The 19,304-nt window shown below is 37.4% G+C and overlaps 3 protein-coding genes across 10 annotated transcripts; 2 read left to right on the top strand and 1 right to left on the bottom strand.

The window, feature by feature from the left end:
• Positions 1 to 1,101: 1,101 nt before the first annotated feature.
• Positions 1,102 to 19,204, top strand: LOC126374727 (DNA ligase 4). Of its 7 annotated transcripts, XM_050021464.1 has the most exons (15): positions 7,536 to 7,802; positions 7,890 to 7,996; positions 10,487 to 10,675; positions 10,764 to 11,070; positions 11,185 to 11,360; positions 11,783 to 11,956; positions 13,814 to 14,009; positions 14,452 to 14,665; positions 14,989 to 15,115; positions 15,728 to 15,848; positions 16,308 to 16,501; positions 17,261 to 17,398; positions 17,575 to 17,839; positions 18,078 to 18,349; positions 18,629 to 19,204. In XM_050021464.1, exons 3-15 carry the CDS (start codon positions 10,508 to 10,510, stop codon positions 18,959 to 18,961), a joined length of 2,685 nt encoding a protein of 894 aa, XP_049877421.1. In that variant the 5' UTR covers positions 7,536 to 7,802; positions 7,890 to 7,996; positions 10,487 to 10,507; the 3' UTR covers positions 18,962 to 19,204. The 7 variants fall into 7 exon arrangements, with proteins under 7 accessions (XP_049877447.1, XP_049877438.1, XP_049877421.1 ...); XM_050021490.1 differs by lacking the exons at positions 7,536 to 7,802; positions 7,890 to 7,996 and adding an exon at positions 1,102 to 1,124; XM_050021481.1 differs by lacking the exons at positions 7,536 to 7,802; positions 7,890 to 7,996 and adding an exon at positions 7,382 to 7,529.
• On the bottom strand, positions 3,821 to 6,597 carry LOC126374801 (F-box/WD repeat-containing protein 9-like). Of its 2 annotated transcripts, none has more exons than XM_050021534.1 (6): positions 6,429 to 6,597; positions 5,914 to 6,059; positions 5,446 to 5,757; positions 5,106 to 5,371; positions 4,445 to 4,982; positions 3,821 to 4,363 (listed from the first exon to the last, which is right to left on the bottom strand). In XM_050021534.1, exons 2-6 carry the CDS (start codon positions 6,040 to 6,042, stop codon positions 4,268 to 4,270), a joined length of 1,341 nt encoding a protein of 446 aa, XP_049877491.1. In that variant the 5' UTR covers positions 6,043 to 6,059; positions 6,429 to 6,597; the 3' UTR covers positions 3,821 to 4,267. The 2 variants fall into 2 exon arrangements, with proteins under 2 accessions (XP_049877491.1, XP_049877483.1); XM_050021526.1 differs by having other exon boundaries at positions 6,383 to 6,595.
• LOC126374784 (general transcription factor 3C polypeptide 3) lies at positions 7,993 to 10,452 on the top strand. The gene has a single exon (XM_050021502.1). The coding sequence runs from the start codon at positions 8,026 to 8,028 to the stop codon at positions 10,429 to 10,431; it is 2,406 nt and encodes an 801-aa protein (XP_049877459.1). The 5' UTR covers positions 7,993 to 8,025; the 3' UTR covers positions 10,432 to 10,452.
• Positions 19,205 to 19,304: the final 100 nt, after the last annotated feature.

Below are 19,304 nucleotides of genomic sequence, written 5' to 3' on the forward strand. Positions count from 1 at the left end.
GAGCTAATTTTGAAGATGTCACTTATCTTGTAACATTATAATTATAATAATACTCATTACATACTTAAATGCTCTCAACTCATTTCGTATTCAACAAAATAATCTCAAAGTAATAGTAGTGGATATATAAATAAATTCCTCTTTATGTTACAAGTTTAGATTGTCTCACCATCTCTTGACCGTTTACTTTGTGAGGAATTTATCAGTTTTGGGCTCTTTATTCAATAAAATTAAGTTAATTATTGTATTTTATTATAGATGCGACAGAATTTGGGTTGAAGTTATTGTTATTTGTTTTGGTTTTTCCCAAAGGGTAAGGCAAAGGGAACTATGCCCATACAGCCATGTCTTACGTATTTTTTTTCTTGATGATTAATGTAATGATGAAAGGTGATGATGATGAAACCTAAGCCCCCACCCTCGGAGTAGACTCCTACTCCGAACCCCAAACGAATTAACTCAAAAGTCCGCATAAACTAATTAAAGAAACAAAAAAAAAGTCCGAATTAAAGAAACGAATTAAATAAACGAATTAATAAGTAATGAAGCGGCTTGTTGGAACGAAGCGAAAATAGGTAGGTACACTTCGTTTATTAAATATTCAGATATAATAACACTATCGCCAATGTTTTCCGACTAACTTAATGCGACCATTAAACACCATTTCGTATTAATTATTTAGATTATTCAATGAAGAAAGCAGCCGTACCGTTTCCGTTCCCGCCAAAAAGCCATATAATGTGGTCGGTTTCAACAAATAAAGCTGAGGGCACTATTGGGCCTATATTTTGTCCTTGTCTAACATTATGATAATAAAAAATTGCCTAATGTAGCTACACGGTTAACTAATTAAAACGACGCATAGCAATGGAGTTTTGTGTCTATGATACTGACCCCTGATTGGCTGATAGAATAGGTGGCCGCCATCTTGGCTTCCAATTATTTGGATGTACATTACACGGATGGGCAATCCGTGTACGGACTGATAATTCGCAGCCAATATTTCCCGACCATGGATTGTACACGCACGTATTCCGTGTACATTGTTATGTACACGCATTATCAGGTCGTACATTACGTGGATGTACATTAACCGGACTCCTAATTTCGGTATTTTGCAGGGGGTGAGTACTATTCAGTGTTGCCAACTTAGTGGATTTTCCACTAGATCTGGTGGTTTAGACATGTGGTTCGGCGAAAAAATATTAGTTTTAGTGGCTAGTGGATTTTTTAGTGGATTAGAGTCCTTCCAGTTAGCGGTAAGTGACGAATTTAACCACTAACACAACCGAATATGGTTTATGAGTTACTTGAGCGAAAGAACCAATATAGTTTATTTATTAGTACATAATACATACAATAAGTTTCAGATTGAGTAAGATCAAGATGCCTAAGCCACAGTACACCCAAAAGTTTCGTGATTGTTGGTTACGTGACCCAGTTTTAAGGGATTGGTTGCAAATAGTCGAAAGCACTGGTGATCCAGTTGCTAAGTGCAAATTATATGGTATATTATTAAGGAATCATTATTAATAATAATTGAATAATTTACCCTGTCTCTAGCACGTCTTTACCTACGACGCGGCGCTAAAGAGGGGGAAAAACATCCCACGATCTGATTGCACTGATTCGGCTTTGGGTTGTCTAGTGATTCTATAGTCTCTGCTTACCCCGGTGGGAAGTAGGCGTGAGTTTATGTATGTATGTATGTATTTTATCTAGTGAAATTCTGGTGGTTCGAGAGACCGCTCAGTTTTAGTGGTTTCTGGTGGTTTGCACGGCCGCATTTGGTGGGCTGGTGAAAATAAAGTTGGCAACACTGGTACTATTTCGGTACTATTTTTTGGCGTTTAAATCAAAGCGAAAGACCTTGTCGTTAACTCTCGCCAAATTTCGCTCACCGTCAAGCTAGCAAGTGCAATAAAACATGGCTATAAATCCAGAACCGTGATGGTACTAATTTTTTTCAATAAGAGTACTATTTTTTGGGATCATTGGGATGGTCAAATTATTTTTTCGTGCCCATTTTTTTTTTTTTGAGGCCGCTAGCTTGACGCACACGCCTTTTCTCATTAGTGGTTAGTAGAGGAACTAAAGTAATTTTCGATGATTTTGCTAAATAAACATCAATCATTTTGCTGCGTAAAAACTATACTAGGTAGCGACGTTGTTTTATTTTTCCTGTTAAAATCGAAACAGCTTTATATACTTATTGGGGAGAGGGGAGGTCCCATATTTGTTGAAAAATCTTAACTTCAAGATAGAAAAGTTAAGATTTTTGGATCAACAGCGCCATCTCCTTGTTCGATAAGGGAACCACCGTAGTTGTATATCAATGTCTTTGATCTTCGTAGACTTCGTAGTAAAGGGTGTTGAAGAAGGCGTTGATCACTTTCCATCACTAACAAGAAAAAAAAGTTTTAAAAATAAAGGCATTATGATTATTTATGATATGATCTTCCGTCAGCCCCTCTTCTTTTTCTTTATCTTGTGTGAGTTGTGAAATCAATGACTGACTTCATCACCTTACCATAGTATAATACTACGTGAACTTACTGTCAGTCAGGGTTACTCAAAGACCAAGTATGGTCCTTGGGGTTACTCTCGAGCTGCCCACAGACTACTGTACCTACGTATGAGCTGCCTAAGGCCCTTGACTTATTAGATAGGTAAATATAGCCGGGACCGGGCGCTGCTGTTAGTGCCTATTTAAGATTGTGACTAGTTTCTTTTGTTTCTTCGTGTGCGACGTGGTTAGAAAGGTATAAAGGTGATGAAGGTACTGAGATTTTATGAATGGGGACACTGGGGGATATTCTTTTGAAAGTTAGCGCCGTCGCACACGGGCAAAATTCCAGTTTACTGGAGCCTTAAACTTAAATAACTGACTGGTTTCCTTTGCGTCACTGTCATTTCAATACGAGCTCGCACACGGCGCTAGTAGTAATACGGGGTAGGTACCAGTCCTTGCTGCAAAAAGCATTTTGGTCATTTTTACTCTTGGTGCACCTGAAACGTTAGTTTCTTTGTGTGCAAGCTCCGTTTCCATTCAGTTAGTAACCAGTCAGTAATTGTAGTTACTAAGAAACTGGAGTATCCCTGTGTACGACGGCGCGGCGCTTACACTAAGCACATAAATAGTATAAATGAATATTTATTGTTTTCAGGTTCAGGTAATGTTTGTTATAAAGCCATTCTAGTTGGGTAGGTACTGCCGTAACTTCACATTGTAGCGAGATCATAGGCTGTCTTTTATTATGCCAGATTAAAAAGTTATTTACGTAATTACACTTTATTACAGACTCTCGTATTCATAATGGAGAATATCAGTAGGTAAGTACCTATTTTTTAAACGCCATATGAAAGTTTGTTTTCAGTATAAAAAGTACTCATCCACAGAGTACTTGTGAACTACCGTACTTTTGGAACAGACAGACAGAAAGGCCCGTAAGTATTTTATTTTGCAATGTATTATTTTGATACTGGGTTAATTTCAGAGTGTGGTGGTGTACCGGTCATCATTTGTGGCACCGTAAAGCTGGAACTGGCATGTTGAAACTACAGATTCCTTGATGAATGAAGGAAGATCCTTTAGTGCAGTGTGACTCTTTAGTCTATGCCTTGTGCCTGTGATGGACACATCAAATAATAAAGCAGGTATTTACTCTCGCAGTGCGCCATTTTTTAGTTAAGCCAAATGAATTCCTTAGAAGCTTATTTCAATACCTTTTAAAAAAATACCTTTTCTGACTATGTAAAGCACCTTATTTTTGTGATTATAAATAAGCTGATATTCTCCATTAATAAAATAAAATTATAATTTTAAAACAGAAAATATATTAGTTTATTACATTTATTAAACTGATAGTCATTAAAAGAATGTTGTGAACCTTTTCAAAATAATATTATTGAGTACCTATCTTTGTGTATGTTTGCAGATCACATTTAATATTATCTTTACCTATTACATTATAGAGATTGTTATTTTATAGATTTTTTATATTTACTTGTGCAAATAATTACCATTTATTTACACAATAATATAAGATACGAAACTAGTACCACAATTCAATATATTAAATTTGTATAATAAATTAGTTCAATTACTCACTGCAAATCTCTTAATTTCATTAACCATCAGACTTTATTAATTGGAAAGCTGTCATATCACCATAGAATATGTCAAGGCAATATGGAGTATTAAATCTTGTTAAGCGTAAATATAACATATACTTAGAAACTTGTCATTTTAATAGAATCATGTAAGTCACAGTTGCTGATCCTGATATCTCTCATTGGGGACCCAGAATTCAAGCGCGGAGTCACACGTGCCTATCACCATAACGCTGTCGAGGTACCGCAACTGAAAGACATGAAATTGACACATTTTGCATAAAAGCATAAAGTATCCCATAAGTACAAAAATTAAAGAACTATGTATTACCTGAGTCACGTCAAATGTACTAGTCTTCACACTGGAATATTCCTCTGGAGGATAGCAATTGTATAAAAACTTTATTTCCCCTCTGTCTGAACAAACAATCATGTTACCCTGACTTTGGTAACAACCAGTTATTTTACTGGAGGGCTTTATTATAGGTGGTTCAGGCCACAGTTCATGTGACTTGATGTACTTGTGTTCTTCTGGGTGCAAGAGGTGTAGGGATCCTTTGGAGTCTCCAATATACATAGCTGAGGGACTCCAACTGATACATACAGGGTATGCCTTTTCAGTGATCCTTACATCACTAACTAGCAACTTGCCAGCCACTCTGTCCCATACAGCTAATGTCTTGTCCTCACTTACTGATGCCACCATATTTTTCCTCACATTCAGAGCCAACACTGGTCCTCTGTGAGCTTTGTAGGAACTTACAGGATTAGATCCTGCCCTTTGGTCAAATGTGAGAATTTTTTTGGAATACAAACCTGCCATCACAGCATTATCTGTGGTGACTACAGATAGAGCAGACATTCCACATCTATAAAAATAAATAAACCCATTGCATACATTGAAGAAAAACAATATAAACATTTTACTAAAAAAATATAACTAAGGCATTTGAATAGCTTAAAGATTAGCTTAAATGTAGTACTTAGCTCACCTAAATGTTTGCACACAGCAAAATTCTGTAGCTAAATCCCATGCCTTAACTGTGTTGTCCCAAGAGGCTGAGTACACAGTCGATGCACAATCTATGTTGTCTGGGGCCAAGTCCCACACCCAGCCTGCATGAGCATCTCGTATGTACTTAGGTTTAGCTTCATTCAATGTAGTTGTGTTGTCACTCTTATCATGAGGTGTGATATTTAAAACATTCCACAAAGCCATACCTCGGTCTCTACCTCCTGATACGCATAATTCACCTTTCTGTAAGCATATTTTACTGTCGAGTATAAAAGATATGCAAAAACTATTATAATAATTACTGATGAATTACCAACATTCACTAGCAGCACAGTATCCACAGATGCAAAATGCACATCTTTCACCACAATGTGGCGCATTGATTCCTTTACATTGGACCATTTCTTCTTCTCTACATCCATTTCCACACATATCTCTTCCCAATCAACCTGTACATCATCCCATATCTTTAAGTTGGGTAGTGGTGGGAAACAACCTTTAATTTTGCTGTGGACCCAGTATTTCCAAAGGTGATCATCAGCTAGAATATCAGAAAACCTTGTACAAACTTTGCTCATAGTGTGCTTCAAGAAATGTGCATCCAGAAATGAGCATATTTTCAATATTATCTGAAAAGTATATAAACAGTTACATATTAAGTAGGTCACATTTCATTGTGCTAGTAGAAAGTATTATAATCTTTGCTAAACAAATTATTCTATTCATTAGCTCTTTAATTTGATCTTGTTGTTTGACTGACGTATTTTTAGCATAGAGAGGATTACCTCCACAGGCATGTTGAGTAAAGCAGGCTCAGCAGCTTCATATATATCATTCTCTGGTGAGTCAGGAGTTGTAACATCATTCTCAATGTCTGTTATTTGCTCTTTTATTGACTGTAGAACATCACACATCTTCAATTTATATACTCCTGAAATATGCATAAGAACAAATGTTTTAACTATCAATACCTATTACCAAATGCAAGACTTACACAGTCATTGCTTAACGACTTTGATAATAAGTTTATAAGGCGAATGACTATATTAGGAAGTAGCAGGCTTTGACTCACTACATAATACCAAGGTAAAGTAGTCATTAAAATCAGAGGTACGAGGAGGTACCTATAACTAAAAATAACTTTTACTGTGCATACAACATATGTTTTATTAAAATTATTATACAACATTTTTAAGACCAAGTTTTGTTCAGTTTTTTAGGTACCTATACGTAAAAATAGATTTATTATTTTACCTTAGACTAAAGTGAATATGTCCAGATCCAAGAATTTAATACGTACGGATATATTTTGTGAAAATAAATAAATAAACAAAACAAAGTTTTATGAAAATGCAAAATCCAGCTGCCAAATTCTTTGTTTTCGATGTCAAATAAATATTTACAATGTTCCGTAAAACGACAATAAGTTTATTAAAAGAAATCCGTTGTACACAAATTGTATTAAACTATCTTTATCTTTTACTGTACTCGTAGCTATTTTCGAATCAATTAATGCACACTGACACCAAAAAATAATAATTTTGTGGTGTTTTTGGCCTTGTTTCAGAAACCTAAAAGTCATGCAATCCGTTTTTAGCGAAACTTAATATCCGGATTGGAAGTTTAAAAAACCCTCGTTTTATATAAGATTTTAATTTTGAGATTTTCAAGATTTTGTTCAATAGAAGAATAGAAGCCATAGAGCAACATGGACGAATATTGGAACACAACAATGTTTCGGATATTATATTACGTGGTACGTCACTAGCAATCAAGACAAAACTTATGTTGTCTTTTAAATAAAAATACTTGACTTGGGCTGGGCTTTTTGGCGGGAAACGGGAACGGGACAGTTGCTTTCTTCATTGAATTATTGTTGCCGAAAAATCGATAGTTTTACTATCGATAGTAAACAGCCAAAATCATCTATCCAACCGATGGGCCTATCGATAGTATCGATACGAATCGTATCGATAGTATCGATAGCTCTTTTTTGGCAATACTATTGATATGATTGATAAGCAACGATAGTATCGATACTATCGATAGTATCTATAGTTAAAAAATGAAAAACTATCGATAGTATCGATACTATCGATTTCGATAGTAGAATACTATCGAAATTAAGGTCACTATCGATCATACAAAACTATCGATAGTATCAATACTATCGATAGTATCGATAGCTTGCGCAATATCGAAGAGCGATACTATCGATAGTATTGATAGTTTTTTGTTTTTCCTTGCTTATCAATAGTATCGCCAAAAAAGAGCTATCGATACTATCGATTAATTATCGATACTATCGTTTTTTGGTAAACTATCGATAGTTCGATCGAAAACTATCGATAGGGCACTATCGAGTATCGAGCGGCAACACTACATTGAATAATCTAAATAGGTAATTAATACGAAGTGGTGTTTTGTGGTTAATGATCGCATTAAGTTAGTCGGGAGACATTCGCGAGTGTTATTATATATGAGTATTCAATAAACAAAGTGTATCTGCCTGTTTTCGCTTCGTGCCAGGAAGCCGCTTCATAACTCGAAAGTTTATGCGGACTTTTGAGTTAATTCGTTTGGGGTTCGGAGTAGGAGTCTACTCCGAGTGTGGGGGCTTAGGTTTCATCATCATCATCTTTCATCATTTCATCAATCATCAAGAAAAAAATACGTAAGACATGGTTGTATGGGCATAGTTCCCTTTGCCTTACCCTTCGGGAAAAACCAAAACAAAAAAAAAGGTCTGTGTTTGTTGTAGGTACCTAATGATTCATTATCATTATTAAAAATAATTACGAGAAGAAAACAGAGGAGAGACGCTGCGCGTGTTAATTATTTGCAGATTAGCGTGTACCTACTCTTATTGTAAGTAGACTTCACTTATTCAAATAAATATGGATAACCTACCAGGTACATCAGCGGACCCCGACGAGAAAATGGATATAGAAAACGAGTTAACGAACAAGTTCTTAAGTGGTGAAATGTCCTTCGCCGATTATTCTACTAGATGGTATGGATATGATGAAGAAGAGAACTTTGGAGATGACTTCAAAAGGATGGACATCGAGAGTCGTCCCTCCGTACAGCTGTTAAGAAAAAGAATGCCTAAAAATCGTAAATATACTCGGCTTTCTGCTGCTCTCCTAGGCCTTATGGGAGAGGCTAACTTGAGGTTTGTCAGAGGAGATAAGGAAACTGCAGAGAAAATGTGCCATGAGATTATCAAGCAGGTACCAAATGCCCCAGAACCATATCAAACACTAGCACAGATATATGAACATGACACTGAGAAATCTTTACAGTTCTCTCTATTAGCTGCACACTTGAGTCCTCCTGATGCAAATGAATGGTTAAGACTTGCTGCAATATCAAAACAAAGGAATGATATAAAGCAAGAAATGATATGTTATGCGCAAGCTATAAAAGCAGAACCACAAGATTTGAGTATTCACATGAAGAGATTGAATTTTCTAATATCCCTTGAAGAAGCTAATTACCCAATAAATGTTCTTAACATTAACCGTGTGAAATGCTATCACAAAATTGTCACTTCAATGCCTGCGAGTGAATCAGAAACTATTATGGAATATGCAAAAATGGCTGCAATACTTTATCATAATAGCCAAGAAACAGAAAAAGCTCTAGAAGTGTTGTCAGTAGCATATAAAAAATGTTCCTCTCATTTTAATATGTCAGACACTAATATTTTTTTGGAGTTGCTTATGTCAAGAAAACAATATCAAACATGTATAGAAGTTTTCATTGCTAATGTTGGAGTGGATATAGAGGCTGAAATTCAAACTGTTAAAAATCAAGATGGTTTAATAGAAGAACAGACTAATTATCTAAATTGTTCTATTCCAACCGACTTACCTATTGATTTAAAAAGCAAATTATTAATTTGTTTCATACATTTAGGGGCACATAGTTTAGTCCAAACCTTACTTTCTGATTTCCTAGCAAATGATGTGGAGAGAGCTGGTGATCTGTACATGGACATAGAAGAAGCCCTTTCTTCAGTGGGACTACATGAGCTAGCCATGAAACTTTTGGAGCCCTTAGTAAAAAACACTAGCTTTGATCTGGGTGCAGTTTGGCTGAAACATGCAGAGTGCCTGCACAGCTTGGGTAGAGATGATGATGCAATACAATCCTATCATAAAGTTTTGATACATGCTCCACAACACAGTGATGCTAGGAGAAAATTGTTTATGATTCTAGAGAAAAAAGGGCGCATTGATGAAGCATTAAAAATTTTAAAACAAGATTATAAATATGTTGTTAGTGCTAGTTTACTTTATCTATATTGTTGTACTTTGAAGAAGTACAATGAAATGGAAGAGTATTTAGTAGCAGGAGAAGCTTTATTATCCAGGTCATTTGTCAGGTACAGGCATCCAGAAGAATTAAAAATTGCCTTTACATCAAAAGCTGGTATAGATGTAATTCAAAACTTTAGGACTATGCGAGGAGAGAATCCCTATAATGAAGATGATATACACTTTGATGAAGAGGATAACTTTGAGTTTACAGCAGAAGAAGAATGGAACCTTTTTTTAGAGTTAATAGAAATAGCATGTAAAAGTAAACAATATTTTACAATGCAAAGATTGTCATTTGGTGCAGTATTGTCAAAAAGTTTAACTTCACATCGTTTGCAAATAGAATTCTATTGTTTACAAGCGTGTTTATTGGCTAATGATTACCAGAATGCAATGAGACTTATTAAGGAGCTAAGTTGGAAATATCCCACAATACGATCATGGAATTTGTTGAATGTTGTTGTCCATTATGTAGAAGAAAATGTAAAGTTTTTAAGTAGACTTTTTCAAAAAGAACATTATGTTGTTAAAAATCTGTTCTTAGGCAATAGTTTTTTAATTTCTGGAAGATATCTTGTAGCCTTAAAATATTTTTTGGAGCATCACAGTCAGCGCAGAGAGCCTCTAACAGCCCTGCTAATTGCAATTACAATGCTGGTCATGGCAGCACAGAGAACTGTAGACAAACACCATAATTTGGTACTACAGGGAATGTGTTATATGCTTACATATCAAAGTTTAAGAAAATGTGACCAGGAAACAAATTACAATCTTGGTAGAGCTTATCAAATGTTGAGCATAAATAATTTGGCTGTAGAGTACTATGAGAGAGCATTGGCGTCCAGTCCCATAGCAGAGTGTCCTCAACATGGCACTATAGATCTTACTAGAGAAACTGCTTATAATTTGTACTTCTTATACAAAGATCATGCACCTGACATGGCAAGGAAATACATGTTGCAATACCTGGTTGTGTAATAAATACCTACTTAATTAAAATTCGTGTTTATTTTTTGACAAATACCATTTTCAGGAGTAACAATCTTCATCAAATATGGCTACTGCTGAGGTGGTACCAGCCAATGATGTTCTATTTTCTGATTTATGCGGTGTCCTAGACGACTTATTTAAAAGAAGAAGACAAATTCAAGTGCAAAACATAATAATAGCCGATTTTGTAAATAAATTCAAAGTAACTGTTTCCCAAATAGGAGGGAAAAAGGTAATTTAGTTTTAATATTTTTTATACTATAACTATGTAAGTAAAAAAAAGTAACAAAACCAAAGCAAACGTAACAAATTTATTTCAGAACTCCAGTTTCTTTCCAATATTAAGACTGCTGTTGCCAGATAGAGAAAGGGAGAGACCCGCTTACAATTTGAAAGAGCGGAGGCTTGCAGAAATGCTGGTAAAGGTTTTGGCTATCAGTAAAACAGCACAAGATGCGCAAAGTTTGTTAAACTTCCGATCAAAAAACTCTCAAGAGAGTGATTTTGCAGGGGTAGCATATTTTGTGGTCAAAAACAGGATTGGCACAAATCCGGGCAAGTGGACTATTGGGCAGGTTAATGAGATTCTAGATAAGATAGCCACAGCCGAATTAGGACGTAAATGGCGTAAGTAAACTTTTATACTTATACTATATTTAATTGTTTCCCTAGTAAGTAGCTGTTTCTATAAATCATGCTAAGAATACTATCCAATAAACATGTCACGACATATTCTTTCAGCTATATTAGACGAAGCGTTCAGCTACGCTCTGAAGAATATGACTGCGGAGCAAGTTAAATGGTTTTTGCGAATCATCCTTAAAGATTTGAAACTTGGAATGGGGACTCACCGCATACTGGCTGCATTCCACCCGGACGCTCCTGACCTCTTCGACACTTTTGGGAATCTGAAAAAGGTACGGTTTTTATTTAGTTTTTGGAATATTTCTGTGCCTATTTTGCATTCATTAGGTAGGTACATACTACCTAATATTAACAGATCACCGGAAGTTAAAATCATTGGTGTCACCGCAAAAAAATCCATTTCTGACTAGCGAAAGTTGTCCAAGAGAAACGGCGGCAATATTTATTGTAGCTGAATACCTATTCAGACGTTAAAAAATCTGTAGCTGAATAGGTATTCAGGTATAGGTACGTAATTGCGTAAAATTATATAGGTAATCTATTATTATCAACTCTCACTTTTTGGGCAGTGTAAAGCTTTCGTTTGCCAGTCTATATTTTTTTTATGGTAATTTTAGTATGTTATGAAAATATCCGGTTGGAACTTCTAACTAGATATTTGTTTTGAAATTATAACCATGATCGTATACGATAGGTATGTGAAGATTTAGATGACGGCGATACCCGCCCTCTAGAGTTGGGCATTAAGGTGTTCTTCGCCGTAAGTCCCATGCTCTCCGAGCGGCTCGATGTCGCCAACGTGAACACCCAACTGTCGCGGGGTATTACCTACCAGATAGAAAAGAAGTTTGACGGCGAAAGGTTTCAGGTACGTAACTACGTATGGAATTGTATTCTCTTTGGTAGATACTGCTACTACTTAGCAATAAGGCCGCCTATTGTACTCATTCTATTTCTCTTTTGTTTTGTATTTTGGTTTTTCCTCTTTGTGCAATAAAGTATTTGTTATGTTATGTTACTGTAAAGGCATAGGTATGCCTTGAAGAGATCACATTGTTGGAGGAAAAAAAAAAACTTACCAGCGTCAACAAATCTGCTCGACGATAGTAAAATCTAATAGATCTCGAAACGGCCAGTAACACACATCACAGTACTCGCGTGGATCTTCGAACAATGGTCAATATCATTACCGTTAACGCCTAGTATATTTTATCTTTTTGCAAATAACATACACCCGTTTCTAACTAGGTACTTGCAACAGGGTAGTTCTTCGAACACCTTTTTTTTTTTTTTATTTAGACTTATTGTAGATTTGCCGCAGATGGCATTAACTACTTGGCCGGACAAATGGGGAGCGCTGAAGGCTCTCACCCGGTACAACGTTTAAGACAACAGGCCTGAGGGTGCCCAGTTGGGCGCGAACCTCGGCTCAGGGCATCGTCTGAGAGGAAAAATATTTGAAAGAATTAATCGACCCTAGTGGGTCGACAGCGATAAGCGCTGAATGAGGGAAATCGTCGACCACGCCGGCGGGGTCGGTATCGGGGTCCTGAAGTGTTTGGTGTCGCGAGCTGATTGGCTGCCTCTATGGCTAGAGTAATCGGGTCGTCGGGATCGTATATTATGTCCTTCGGACGCCGATACTTTTCAGTACCGTCCCTAAGCGGGATGTATTCGGAAGCCGCAACTACCAGGGGATTTGGATGGTGCGGAGCAGAATCGAAAAAACGTTTGGAAGCTAATTTGAGCCATTGGGCAATGGTTGGCAGACCTAGGTCAATGTGCAGATTTTCATTGCGAAGGAACCACGGAGCTCCCGTGGCTTTCCGCATGAAACGATTTTGTATTACCTGTAGACGGTGGATTTGAGAGGGACTCGCATGAGCGAAAACTACCCCTGCATAGGTCATGATCGGACGGATGCAAGTCGTGTAGATTTTCACCTTATTCCTAAGGGACAATTTACTTCGCTTGTTAAGGAGACAGTGAAGACGGCCCATTACAAACGCGGCGCGATCGCGCACACGTTTGATATGGGCCTTGAAAGTAAGACGTCTATCTAAGACTACGCCGAGATATTTGACTTGCTCCTCCCAAGGGATCGGCTTGCCAAACATCTTAATGATTTTAAGTTGACGGCGTGACCGTGGCGTGTTATAATAGCCCTTTGAAAAGTACACCGCTGCACTTTTCTCCGGTTTTACCTCGATTCTCCATTTGCGAAACCACTTGCCCAAGGCATTGGCCGCGCGTTGGAGGATTCCGGTCATCATAACTCGACCACGGCACGAAGAATAGATGGCTGTATCATCCGCAAATAAAGCTAATTCGGTATTAGGGGATTTGGGAATGTCACTAGTATACAATGAAAATAGTAAAGGGGAGAGGACGGAGCCTTGTGGGACTCCGGCATGTATCGGGTGCGGTGACGAGAGCGTCCCTTCTACGCGGTAGCGAAAGGTTCGATTTGAGAGGAAGTCTCGTATGATGTGCACGAGACGGTCTGGCACTCCCAGTGAATAAAGCTTGTAGATCAAGCCGTTCTTCGAACACCGGAAGTCAATCATTACCGTGAATCCTCCTGTTACTACTCCTAGTAACCTAACCCACCCATTATAATAATACATATATGTATCTAATATGCTATCTTGCCGCCAATGTGTTCGGGGTAGACGAAGATTATGAATAATAATTACCTAAACTGTCTTTTTATTTACCTAAATAGATTCACATGGAAAACGGAATCTTCGAGTATTTTTCAAGAAAAGGTTTTAAGTATTCGGATTGTTACGGAAAGACCTACGATTCGGGCCTTTTGACACCTTTACTCAAGAATCGTTTTGCTATCAGTGCCAACAGTTTTATACTTGATGGAGAAATGATGGGATGGCATAAACAGTACCAGTGTTTTAGTTCAAAAGGTCAGTGTAGTTGATCATTATTTGTAAGAAAAAATCGGCAAGATTTTGCTATCAATATATTCTCTCATAAATACTTTCTATGGTCTTCAAAACTCTGGCTATTATTAGGTAGGTTCAGAAAAAAAAAATTTTTTCAAACGACAGTACTTATAAAGAATAAAATACTTTGCTTTTCTTTTACATATCTAAAAGGTGGCCTAAGAACTTTACAAAAATATAATTTTAAAAGAAAAAAATGCATTTGATACAGTTAGATAAACATTCAGTTAGACTCTTTCCTGCAGACAAACTGTTTAAACAGTTTTGCAGGGCATTGATAATTGTATTTTTAGTATTAAGATTTAATAAATAAATAAATAATAATAATAAAAAGGTATTTTTTATATTTTAGACCTGTTATGAATCCATCAATCCTTAGAAAATGTTCTAATTTATTTCTCAGGCATGGCTTTCGATGTGAAAAAAATCACTGAAAATTCTAAACATCAACCGTGTTTCTGTGCGTTTGACATACTCTATTATAATGGGAAGGCGCTTGTCGGGCCCGCAGACAAGAATGGTTTGCCACTCAGCAAAAGACTGGAGATCCTTCGATCGCTGTTTGATGATCTACCGGGAGTGATAATGCACAGCAAAAGTACGATCGTTTGTAATAGGTAAGATATACCTACTAATCCATACTGGGTTGACAGCTCATTAGGCCTACATATCGAGTAAGGTAAACGTATAACTACTTACGTGAGTACAGTGCTTCTATTTTCTAGGCGTTTTCAAAAACAGGGCCGTTTTATAATGCGGCGGGTCAATAATTAGCCGCATTGAATAGGCGAAGGCCTGAGCTGAATGAAACTGTCACGTTCTTATACACCACGAATTAGTCGCTATAGGTAACTAAGGCAGAGTAATCTTTTTGTTTTTGTCAAAAATAAAAAGTGTTCTCGTGCGGTCTGTATGGCTATAATGCAATAGTTCATTTCAGATCAGACGTACTGGATGCCCTTAACAACGCCATAGATGACCAGGAAGAAGGAATAGTGGTCAAAGACAAAGAGTCTTATTACATCCCGAACAAACGGGGCGTTGGATGGTATAAAATTAAACCTGAGGTTGGTATTTTTACTGTAAGAATCATCTTTGAGGATTTCTTTATTACCCTCAAAACATCCCAACGGTAGGATGGATTTTAATGAATGATGTGTCTAATAGATTCGCCTTTACAGACAGATAGGTAATATTCTGTCTACAGTCGAATCTTTACTGTCCAATGGTTATGTATGTTTCGTAAATTAATAATGGCGACCATAAAATACAATATGGCGGTAATGACCACAAAAATTGTTCGCGCCGTATTGATAGGTCTTTCAAAATGAAGACTGTGTATCTTAGATCATTTTAAAGTCACACGCTACGTATAAAGCAAGGAATGATGGGTTGGTGGGGTTGGTAATCCACCTCACAACCGACACGATAGAAGAAGAAGAAGCAAGGAATAGAAGAAAGAGGTTAGAATGGTCTACGGGCGTGGCACACGCGCCACTAATATGAGCACACGCTCATACTTTAACTTTGTATTCTAATATAGTCGTCCGTAGACATTACGACGCCCGGAGTTCCGCGAAAAAAATATTCAAATGTTACAATGCGCGTTACGGCCTTTTGTATGATCGTCATTATACGGGACATCATATCCATAATATTTATTTATTTCCTGGTATTAGTACACGAAAGATACAATGGAGGACTTGGACCTGGTGATCATCGGCGCGGAGGAGGCGCAGGACAAGCGTAATGGCTGGGCGCGCAGCTTCCACGTCGCTTGCGCCGACGTCGACACGCCGGGTGAGACATGCTAATCACCTAGTCAAGATTTTAATAGGTACTTTACCTACGGACAACTAGCGTCTGCAGGCACTTCATTCTTTTGTTCTGGATTCTGCATACAATCCACACAAAACCTTCTCTATTTTTTTAACGCGAACAGCGAAAGGCTGTAATGCAGTCTGTGTATCCAAAACATTTCTAGTTTTCAAGCCTAGTTCAAATAGGCATTTGCTGCGTACCTACGCACGTACTGCGTACATTATATTAGGTAAGCGTGTACGCAGAACGTACGCAGCAAATGCCTATTATATTAGGTAAGCGTGTTCTACCCTTCATCTTTTTTATTTTGTAGTGAGATTGAATCGCGAACCTATAGTACCGAAATATCAATGAAAAACGTAATCAGCTTACAACTTCAACGTCTACAATCACCACCTACTCCCAATACGTACATTGAATCTAACTTGAAATCCTTAGGAGCTATGCCAAGCCGGTGGGTAAGCGTGGGTAAAGTGGCGTCTGGGCTCAGCTTCGAAGAGCGGGAGAGGATATGTGCGGCGTTGGACAAGCACCGCACGCCTTGGAAGCAGACACCCGCCCCGCCACATGTAGTGTTCAATAAGGAGAAACCCGACTTTTGGATCACACCTGAACATTCCATAGTACTACAGGTAATGGCCCCGATTCCTGAAGACACCGCCTAATTTTATTTAAAGTTATATCCGTCATTTTCATATCCGTCGAAAAGGAAAGGGACGGATGATTCACAGCTCTTAATTTTAGGAAGAATGAATGAATGAATGAATAACCCGGGCGAATCAAAAGGTACGTCTCTGGTATGCAATCCGTTTGACGTGCTGTCTACTTAACTGTGTCGGGTTATTGACGGATGTAAAATTTTTAGACGGTTGGTTTAGATTTGTGCTTAAAATTGACGTGTGTTCCATAAATTTTATGCTTGTCGATTACCCGTCCCTTTCCTTTTCGGCGGATAAGAAAATGACAGATATAACTTACAATAAAATTAGATGGTATTTACAGGAATTAGCACCATTGTATGCTTATGTGGTTATAAGCTGAATTAGAGAAACGATAAGGACAGTAAAAAATAGGCATGTTCAAAACTTAGCTAGGAACTCGCGACTCTTGCACTCTAAAGAAGTTAGTAATATACTTAATCGCTACGAGTAAATGAATAGTTGTTACGAACGTACACTAATTCTCAGACCACTCCTACTACCACTAATTCTCAATACCTATATAACGATATGTACCTACCTAACCAGCTAAAGCGAATATTTAGCCTATCCCTTCGGTAGGCTTAAGACCATGTTTACGAACACGAATAATGACATTAAGCGTCATCTTGGTCTATTCTATCTATTAGTTCCGTATAGAATACATGTTTCATAGTAAACCCTTATGCATAGGTCCGTGCAACAGAGTTGATCCGTAGCACGGATTTCGGCACTCCATACACGCTGCGGTTCCCGCGCGTCGTGGCCATCCGCGACGACAAGCCCGTCAAGGATTGTATGACGCTCAATTGTTTCAATCGGTTGGTTGAGGTAATTATTTTTATCTATTGTGGTTAACACAAACCTATATGTAATAAAAAAAATATACCAATAGTCGTTCAAACAAATTCGTATGCCTTCGGGAATCTGGCAGAAACTGGTACATAGAATGATAATTTTATGTTGTCTCACTAGAATATTTAGCCTCAATCTTTTATTATTGTCAGGAAAAAAAACCAGTGATAAAATTGAGCAACAAGCGCATAAATCAAGACCAAATCGAAGAGATCGAAGTTAAAACTCAAAGGAAACGGAAGAAACAGGAGTTGCAAGTCGCAGAAAAGTTCCGTAATAAAGTCGGTGACGTGACGGTGATGTCGGGAGCTCTCGCTGGTAGAAAACTGTGCGTGTTGTCCGGTGACGAGCACTCGAACAAACCAGACTTGGTACGGATCATAGAGGAGCACGGTGGGAAACACGTGGAAAACACAGGTAAGATGACACAAATAATTTATAAAATATTTAATAAACGTACCTAGTTACGTAACTTGCTTCCAAAACAAAAATATTATTAGGTACAATATAACGAGAGAATAATACTTATTAATTGTTTATAAAACCATGTAATATCTTATACATACTAATACTGTAACACGAATCGATCGAATAATGAAAACGTGAAGATCGATCGTACTTGAGGACGAATTGACCTCAAAGCTCCATTATACAGGATTGGATACCTGGTGCTGCGTCGTCGGCAACTTGAACTACCGCGCGCGGTCGCTCATACAGTCCCAAGAGCTGGACATCGTCACTACAAGTTGGTTGCGAAACATCAAACCCTCCGACACACCATGTGATCTGTCCCCGTTGGACATGCTCTCAATTAAGAAATCCACCCGACAGGCTCTAAGCCGAGTGTATGACACGTTTTGGGACAGTTACACGAAGGAAATTGATGAGGAAACTCTGAAGAAATGTTTTGAGAAAATGGAAAAAGAGGTAAGATTTAAGATTTCTTTCGTATAAAATCAAGCTAAAAGTAGTCAGTACACAACTTGAAGCTGCTGTTAGAATTGGTGTCCTAAGAAAGATGGATACGATGAATAATTTATTGTTATAGGGGACGATAAGCTGTGCATTCATCCATGTGTGTCGCATTCTGTCTTGTTTAACCTTAAAAGTTCCTTCAAGTCGTAATGAACAATTTAATTTTCATTTGAATTCTGGGATACCAATTCTAATCGTGTTTCTTTCTACCTTTGTTGCGTTTTTCCCCAGGAGCCACATATATATCTCACGAATGAGGAGATGTTGAATTTAGACAAGGAGTTATACGGCGATCACAACCCATTCTCCTATCTACGCCCTTGCTTCATACATTTTGTTGACAAAGACACCTTGTTAGAGCTTAAAGCAAAAATGTATGGAGCCAACGTGCATGAAATAGATTCGCCTTATTTGACTCACATTGTTATAAGTAAAGTGGACAACATTGAAGAAGTAAAGGAGCAGAAGAAAAATACGAATGCTGTGGTTGTCTCCGACGATTGGTTGAGAGCTTGTTTCACTGAAGAAACACTTGTTTCTGCAGCTGAGTACTTAATCACGTAATATAAAAATAAATAATAAGTAGGTACATACACGTCAACCAATTACAAATGCTGGTACTCTTCTAAGTATTTACGTATGTGTGTGATTTGATTAAAAAGCAATATTTCGTTAGTAACAAACTTGTAATTAAGTAAACAATCACGTAGATGAGCAATAATCAAATGTGCCTACATAATACGAATAAGAATTTATTGACAACGGGCAATCATTATCATGTTAATAAAAGATTTATTTTTTCTTGTATGTTCAAAGTTTTATTTAAATAATAACACCGCCAAGCGCTGTAGCGTTATAATACTATTATAGCACTGAATTCCACATAGGTACCTACCCACGTTTCGTC

Source organism: Pectinophora gossypiella, chromosome 2, assembly GCF_024362695.1.
Source record: "Pectinophora gossypiella chromosome 2, ilPecGoss1.1, whole genome shotgun sequence".
Taxonomy (NCBI): domain Eukaryota; kingdom Metazoa; phylum Arthropoda; class Insecta; order Lepidoptera; family Gelechiidae; genus Pectinophora; species Pectinophora gossypiella.

Excerpts from the sequence above, each read along its gene's own strand:
- LOC126374801 (XM_050021534.1), bottom strand. The coding sequence starts at position 6,042 with ATGTGTGATGTTCTACAGTCAATAAAAGAGCAAATAACAGACATTGAG. Across the intron at positions 5,758-5,913 it reads TACTCAACATGCCTGTGGAG|ATAATATTGAAAATATGCTC; the intron begins GTAATCCTCTCT and ends TATACTTTTCAG. Across the intron at positions 4,983-5,105 it reads TGCTGTGTGCAAACATTTAG|ATGTGGAATGTCTGCTCTAT; the intron begins GTGAGCTAAGTA and ends TTATTTTTATAG.
- LOC126374784 (XM_050021502.1), top strand. The coding sequence starts at position 8,026 with ATGGATAACCTACCAGGTACATCAGCGGACCCCGACGAGAAAATGGAT.
- LOC126374727 (XM_050021490.1), top strand. The coding sequence starts at position 10,508 with ATGGCTACTGCTGAGGTGGTACCAGCCAATGATGTTCTATTTTCTGAT. Across the intron at positions 14,666-14,988 it reads AGTACGATCGTTTGTAATAG|ATCAGACGTACTGGATGCCC; the intron begins GTAAGATATACC and ends AGTTCATTTCAG. Across the intron at positions 15,849-16,307 it reads CGCCGACGTCGACACGCCGG|GAGCTATGCCAAGCCGGTGG; the intron begins GTGAGACATGCT and ends TGAAATCCTTAG.